Raw genomic sequence first — 7,967 nt, forward strand, 5'->3', positions numbered from 1 at the left:
CGATAATCGGCCGAGAGCTGGACCGTTCGCCCATTGGCTCTGCGTCTCTCCCATTTCGACCCAATCGGGCTCTGCCAACCGAAGCCCCGCCTTGCAGGGCTCGTCGGCTTGCAGTTCAGCCAAGTGGGGTTGGATAACAGCCCCCGCGCGCGCCCGACTCGCCGGCCAATCGCGAGAGCGGTTGCTTCCACACCACCGCGTGAGGAGAGGAGCCAATAGGGAGCCGCGATATTGAGAGGGACCGCTGTTGTGGTGACAGTTGAGCTCGCCGCGGTTTTTTTTTTTTTTGGTTGTTCTTCCCACGCCTCCTGCCGCCTCAGGACCGGCTCGGCTTCCGACGGTCCCGGCTCGGGATGGTCAGTGCGGTTATGACTTAAGCGGGTGGGGAGGAGGAAGTGAAGGGAGAGGCCGGCGCGGCTTAGTGGAGAAGGGCCGTTAAACCCCGCCTCCCTCGCAGGGAAGGCAACCGTCATGCAGATTTGTTTATTCCTATGTTAATTTATGCAAGTGAAAGCCCAGGTTGGCGTCATAGTTTAGGTCAGCCTTTCTCAATTTTGGAGTCCCCAGGAGTAGCTGGACTACAACTCCCAATCCCTGACCATTGCCCCTGCTCGCTAGGGATGCTGAGAGTTATACTCCAAAGATGTCTGGTCTAGGTCCTTGTGATGGACTCGAGGGTTGTCCCCTCCTTTTTTGTTTGTTGATGGAGGGAGGTGGTGAACATCTCGAGGTGCTTGTTTTTTCGGAGGCTGTGCTGAGGGTCAGCCTCTCCCAAAGGTAGTAAATCCATCTGGGCCGCTGCACCAGTAGGGACAGCTCCTGGTGGCCTTCAAATTCATTATTATAATGGTTTTCTGTCTATATTTAAATCCCTGTGCATAGAAATGTATGATGTAAGGGAGAATCCTACCTGCTCTCTCATTAGCAAACTTCCTAAGTGGAGCGAGGTGTTGATGGCGGGGCGGGGGGGGGGAGTTGCTTTAGTTTTGGCATGAAGCAGCATTCATCTCTGTAATCCAGATGTGGGAAGCCTTTGCGGGGGCAGATGTTGCTGAGCTACAACTGCCGTCAGCCCCAGCAAGCATGGTCAACGGTCAGGGGTGGTGGGAGTTGTAGCTCAGCAACAGCTGGAGGGCCAAAGGCTTCTACACCCCTATAATCCAGCATAGGCACTTGGTAGCAGGACAGTTGAAGCAGTTTGACCATTTCAGTTAGAAACAGGATTGATGTACTGGGTGGTGGGGAATCCCCCAACCTGTGGATGACAGCCAAACTACCCACAGTCAGCATAGGACTGCATCCATGTTATCTGAAGGGTCACCTACACTTGTGTGAGGCTGTCCAAGCTTTATTATCAGCAGCAAAAGCTGTCAGGCTGGTGGGTGCTAAGGATACAGCTTCTTCAGTGGTAGCCCCACACTTTGGAACTACCTGTCCAGGGAAATATGTATGGCTTCAAAGTGTGTTTGTTGCATTTCTGCCAAGGCACCCAGGGCTGTTTACAATTTTAAAATAAATGGGGTAGGGTATTCAACCGGAAAGGCCCTGATGTTTTCTTTGCCAGCCCCCTCTTGGCTGGTCTTACGTAAATGGTCTTCAGAGCTGTTGTTCTTTTAAAGCCTGCATTTAACTGAATTCTGCTGTGCTTGAATAAATATTCAGCTGCTTCTGGTTTCTCTCCCTTTTTGCGTGGATGGATGGGGGAAGTATATTTTAATGTGTTTTAGAGTCATGTAAGCTGCCTTGTGAAGGCCAGGTGTCTTGAAAGGCAGGTTAAAATACTTTAAATAAACACTGCCCCTTTGGACTGCTGTCCTAAATACACTTTGAGCCCAGTGAGACTTAATTTTGAGCAAGCTTGCATGGAATTGTACTGTGAAAACCTATTTAACTGTTATGGCTTCTCCCGAACAATTTTGCATTCCTGACACTTAATAAGTAAATAGTGATTTATAATGTTCAGTAGAAGCAACACTCACCTTGATGATCCTTACAACAACAACCAAACATAACAGTTTACTTAGGCTGTTTATGGAAGAACCAAGATTTGACCAGGAGTTTCTAGTTCACCCTTAGTCATTCATGTACTCTTGGAAACCATAATCTTTGTAATTCTTCGATGCTGTAAATAGCCAGGTTTTAAAGCGTTGCCCTTAAATGTAGGAAATCAATCTTTAATTTCCTGTTGAGGAATGTGGGACACTACTTGGCATTTGTCTACCTCAACCTCACCTTACCTCAAATGGGGTAGAACAAGAATTCCATGCTTTGAGCTCCTTTCAGGGAAGACAGTACACAAATGTGATCATTTGTTTGGAATTCTGAAATATTCATTCATTCATTTGGTTGACTAATGTCTCCTAAATGTTCAGGAAGATTAAAATCATGTGCTTGTGTTTTAATGTTATCTTTTTCTTTTTTCTTTTTGGTCTTTGATATATGTTTTAAGGCCTCCAGCTACAAGAAAGCACCAGTGGGGGCTCCACCTCAGAGGAAGAAGGCAGCTCCCAAGACTGAGCTCACTGAAGAGCAGAAACAGGAGATTCGGGAGGCCTTTGATCTGTTTGATACTGATGGCACTGGGAACATTGATGTGAAAGAGTTGAAGGCAAGCAGAAAAACATGACTGAAATGTGTCTTAAGATTGTAATCATAAGGCCCATTGAGCCAGCGGGGCTTACTTCTAAGTAAACATATAGAGGATTATACTTTGTGGAGCTGACTTTAGCCAATGAGAGCTGTAGTCCAAAACATCTGGAAGGTACCAGGTTGTTGAAGTCTGAACTAAAGTGATAGGGTGGCTGCTGGAGAAGGGTAGTATCATTCTACTCCATTGTTCTTCATTATACTACTTTTGTCTACTCCATCCTACTTTTGCCTGTGGCTTTATTTGTATTGGGAAAATACCCAAGAGGTATTGAAGGTTATCTTGCATTTATTGCTTGAAGTAGAATAGAGGAGGCAACAGGGACATAAAGGGTGGTTACAGGCATACCTGAAAACATAAGCATTTCTCCTTTGGGGCAATTATCCTTCACCCCCCATCCCACTTCTTTAATGATCAATGTATAGGTCTTGGTGCTGTTCCTGTTCATCCCTTCCTCCCTCATCAGATAGTCTTGTTTTGGTTGTTTTCACACACCTTGCATATTTATATGATCATATGTTGATGACAGTTCTCTGAGAGGGCTTTGTGATAGATGCAGACTCAGCTGTGCAAATCATGCTTTTGTTGTTACATTTGGTTAACATTTTTTCTCCTCAGTGATATTTCAGTGAGGGAATCTAAAAGGACTGGAATAAACAGGAGATAAAGAGTATAAGGTTAACCTTTCCCCCTGAATGACAAATTCAGCAGCTAAAGTAAATACAGTCTGAAAAACTCAGTGGCGTCCAGATTTGTCTTAGAACGGTCTTGTTGTTCAGATTTCATTTAATGGAGTCAAGTGTCTTTGTTACAGACATGTGCCTTTACAAATTTTCATCCTATCTTTATACCATGGGTATACAAAAGATTACTTCTCGTTAGGAGCTACAGGAGGATACTTCCATCTTCAACCTTTCAACAGTACAAAATAGAATACTTGGAAGTATTGTAATCTCTGTGATTCCTGATGGCAGAAGATACTGCTAGTGTCACTGTGCTGGCATTGTCTTTACTCAATCCAGGAGTCTCTCCTATTATTGAGACTTCCACTTCCACTTTGTGTGACCTCATCCCTGTCTCCAATATGAGGTTATTTTCCCTTGGGAGACTGGGATGGAATATCAGGAAGCAGAGAGAATCAGGCTTCTGGGGCAAGCACAGGGCTCCTTGGCCATCACTATCATTCATAATCTCATTTCTCATAGGAAGATTTCAGCTTTTAAGAGAGCAGAGATGTTAAAAAAGAGCACAGGTTTCTAGATTTTCTAGACTTGATTGTTATCTTGGAAGATGAAGATTCTTTGTGTGAGGCTTTGGGTTTCCTGGCCTGGAATCTATTTGAATTGTTAGTGTTGCCATTGAGAAAAATTATCCTTAGTTTGCCAGGAATTGCCTCTCTCTATCTTATCTGGAGGTAAAAAAACAGCAAATAATTTTGTTCTAGTTTTTGAGTGGTATTGGGTTGTTTGCTTATCCAGTGAAGAGTTGCATGAGCTGATTTGCCTTCTCTCCAGACTTTTGGAGGAGTACATTGTTATAATGCCAGTTCAGATGACCCAGTATGCTCCATTCCCAGTTCCATTCCTACCTTATGTAGCAGTGGATATTCTCAGTATTGACCACTAAGTATGTTAACAGCAAGGGAGCTCTGTCAAAGTTACACCATTAAGACAAATTTACTTTCCTTTCCTACCCATAGTCTTGACACTAGTACATCTCAAAGTCTGCTGACAAGAATGCAAATATATAGTCTTTGTCTCAGATGCAGAAATTCTGCTTCTATGGTGTACAGTTGAGGTATTTACTATTCCTTTTCCTGCTGAGATGCCAGTCTGTTTCCATTGTTTGCAGGTTGCCATGAGAGCACTCGGGTTTGAACCTAAGAAAGATGAGATCAAGAAAATGATCTTAGACATTGACAAGGAAGGAACTGGAAAGATTACTTACCATGACTTCTTAGGCGTGATGACCCAGAAAATGGTAGGTTGATCTAAACAGCTGCCACAAAATCTGGCCGTTTTCCGAAGTCTATGAGGGAGGGCTAAAGGGACCTTGTTATGATATTTGCATCTGTGTGTGCTCTGTCCTGTTGTAAGGCACCAATTCTGGGGTGTGTGGGAGATCCACATTTGCTTACATCAATTGCTTTTAAGGTGACTGGGAAAGCCACATAGATGTCAGTCTCTGGCCTTTATTGATTGGATAGCAGTGGTTGGATTCTTTGAAATAAAATAAAAGTCCTCTTACAGAGGTCTATTCATTCACCACAACCAAATGAGGATAGAGCGTGCCCTAAAAGGATGTAGTACTCTCTCTCTCTTATTTGTTAAACTTTGCATCTGCAGTAATGTGGCTATATAATTATACCCAGAATTTTGGTGGCAGTTCTTTAATTTACTTTTTGTTATATTTACATTTCTTACACGGGTAGAAAAGTTATAGCAGTTTGCCATTTCAATAGCTGGTTGTTTTCATGTGTAACAAACAAATGTCTGAAATGTTACTATTTTACTTATCTTTATCAAAAAAATAAGGCTGAAAAAGATTCAAAAGAAGAGATTCTGAAAGCCTTCAAGCTGTTTGATGATGACGAAACTGGCAAAATCTCTTTCAAAAACCTCAAACGTGTGGCCAAAGAACTGGGGGAGAATCTTACAGACGAGGAGCTACAGGTTTGGACTGTGTGTCTGTTTGCATGCATGCTTAAGCCACTCAATGTAGTGATTTAGCAAGCTTGCATTTACTAAGAGTGCTCTGAATCACCTGCATTCAAATTCTGTAGCCTGTGAAGCATCACAAATTTGTACTTAAGTTGGAGCTAAATGGAACCTTCGCTTTCAATGGTAGTACGATTCTTAAAACCTGCAGGCAGGCAACAGTAGGGGAAGGGCTATCACGTTCATGTCCTTTTTGTAGGTTTCATGGGAACACCTGATTTGCTGCTTTGGGGAAATTGAACTGGATGGATCTTGTTCTGATCCAGGAGTGGTCTTCTTATAATGTTAATATTTGAAAGAGGTGGGGTGCTGCTTTCCCCATCAGCTCTTGCAATACTTTGGGGACTTTCAAAAGAATTGTCTGAGGAATTCCCCTGGCATGACTGATTCACCTAAGTAGAGTATTCAACACCTTGTCTACCTAAAAGGAAGAAGGACATGTCCTTTTTATTGAGAGCCTTTGTGGTATAGCAGTTAGTTAGTGTTGGACTTTGACTGGGGAAACCCACTCATTCACAAAGCTTACAGTGTGATTTTCAGCCAGTCATTGTCTTGAAGACTAAAGCATATGAAGATTTTTTTGAGGGGTGTGTGGGATATGTCCTTGAAAGAAGGTTGGCATAAAAATCTGATAAGGATGTCACTTTTTGTACTGACCCAATCCTGTGCCTTTAACAACAGCCTGACATGCTGAAAATAACTGATGAATATTTTCCCACTATCACCATGTCAGGAAAAACTACCTGTTTAATCTCCATGTTTTATGCTGCTGTTAAAAGGATAAGTGTTGAACCAATGCATATGATGGAAACTCTATTTACAAATTATTATTATTATTATTAGGAATAAATGGGTGTTTTTGCTTTCAAGAGAAAGAAACTATAGTGTTCTGCAACTACTGGTATTGGTGAAGTTCAGCTTATTTGTAAATGAACTGAAGTTGATTATGATTAATGTAGTGAAGTTTGTCTAACAATTTATTCAGCATGCTACACTCCCAGGCAAACTGTCAAGTGTTCTAAAGGGATCTCCCCAAACTGAATGACTAGGATGCTTAGGTAACAGTATGTTAGATGAAAAGCTGCTGGTGAACAAACTGATGTATTTTGAGGCAGAATGAGTGCCAAAGGCAAAATTGTATTTTCAGTCCCCTTTGGAAACCTATTGCAAGAAGAAGATGGCTCTTCCTTCCCTTCCACAACCATCATTTAACTCACTGGGTTTGGCCTTTGATTCTTTGTCATATTTCAGGAAATGATTGATGAAGCTGATCGGGATGGCGATGGAGAGGTCAATGAGCAAGAGTTCTTACGAATCATGAAGAAGACCAGCCTCTACTGAGATGCTTGGCATCTTGTGTGTGCGGTTTTTGTTTCGTTTTTTAATCTCATCATGGTTTTGTTACCTGAGTTTGACCTCTGTGGTGCTTGTTCTGGAAGGGATCAGCAGCAGCCCAGATCTCACTAGCTTTGTGAGATACCCCTCACATTTTTTATGCCCATGTCCTTCTCTATTGACTCCATCACCACCACCACCATCTCCTAATGTTGTGCTTCAGATCCATCTTTTATATTTCCAACAGTAATGTGAAGTGGCTTCCTTGGTTGAGCTGCCTTTTGAAGGAGGTTGTGTACTTGCACACTGGACTTACATGCAAGGAAGTATTTTTTTATTTTATTTTTGCCAGAGACAATTTAGGTATTCTCAGAAACAAGGATGTTTCTTTTTAAAAACTTGTTTTAATTATCTGAAGCTTGCATTGTATGGCTCTTGGTACTTGCCAAAGTGAAAAGATGCCAAAGAGTGGATAGCTCCAGTTCTGCTTCTGCACCTACTCCACATTGGTCGTTCCCTGCCTTCTAGGAGGTGACTTGATTCTGGATGTTGAGGTTAAAATGCAGTGCCTGCAGTATTTAAGCCTTGATTTAAAAGAAAACAGTGTACTTACTTATTAGCCTTTACACTTTTTCAAAAAGCATTGAATGTAAAATTGGTGTGTTTTGAATCCCTGAATTGGCTGGAAAGAGCCTGTAACAGTTCTTCCAAATGCTTATGGTTTGTGCTGCTGAAATTTAAAAGATGACATAAAATAGTTCATGACAGCAAAGTTGTCTGTATTCTTTATTACACATTACATTGGCAGATGGCAGGGGGCACCTCCAGTTAATTATCCTGTTGCTGATGCTGCAGTGGGATGGCTCTCACCCAGTGTTGGATTGTACATCCAATCATTGCAAGAGCAGGAAATGGATTTCCTATGGAGTTTCCTGCCCTGTTTCTCTTGTCATAAGTCTTTACTTTCTGTACCCTCAACTAAAAACTCATTAGTGGCTCACACTCTGGAATCTAAGAGGTAAAGGCTATGCTAAGCCCATCTCACCACTATGCATTGGGTGGTTGGGATTTTTTTGGTGTGTGTGTGTGTGTGTGTGTGTGTTTTGTTTTTTTGGGTATGTTACAACTATTCAGCAGATCATGGAGGGAAAGAAAGCCCATTTTGCACTGCCTGTGCTGACTGCACAGCTTGTACTCCCAGGTCCCACAAAGTGCTATCTCAGCCAGCAGCTCAAACATCTGGGCCACTATTAATTTATTAATTTAAT

The 7,967-nt window shown here is 42.3% G+C and overlaps 1 protein-coding gene across 1 annotated transcript; it reads left to right on the plus strand.

Moving 5' to 3' along the window:
• The first annotated feature begins 131 nt into the window (after positions 1-131).
• CETN2 (centrin 2) lies at positions 132-7,471 on the plus strand. The gene is made up of 5 exons (XM_083596165.1): positions 132-356; positions 2,450-2,608; positions 4,499-4,627; positions 5,182-5,319; positions 6,616-7,471. The coding sequence occupies exons 1-5, from the start codon at positions 354-356 to the stop codon at positions 6,703-6,705; spliced, it is 519 nt and encodes a 172-aa protein (XP_083452291.1). The 5' UTR covers positions 132-353; the 3' UTR covers positions 6,706-7,471.
• The last annotated feature ends 496 nt before the right edge of the window (positions 7,472-7,967 follow it).

This window comes from Podarcis filfolensis (assembly GCF_964270895.1).
Source record: "Podarcis filfolensis genome assembly, chromosome: Z".
NCBI lineage: Eukaryota > Metazoa > Chordata > Lepidosauria > Squamata > Lacertidae > Podarcis > Podarcis filfolensis.

Coding starts and splice junctions, on each gene's coding strand:
- CETN2 (XM_083596165.1), top strand. Junction 2,609..4,498: donor TTGATGTGAAAGAGTTGAAG/GCAAGCAGAAAA, acceptor CATTGTTTGCAG/GTTGCCATGAGAGCACTCGG. Junction 4,628..5,181: donor GCGTGATGACCCAGAAAATG/GTAGGTTGATCT, acceptor CAAAAAAATAAG/GCTGAAAAAGATTCAAAAGA.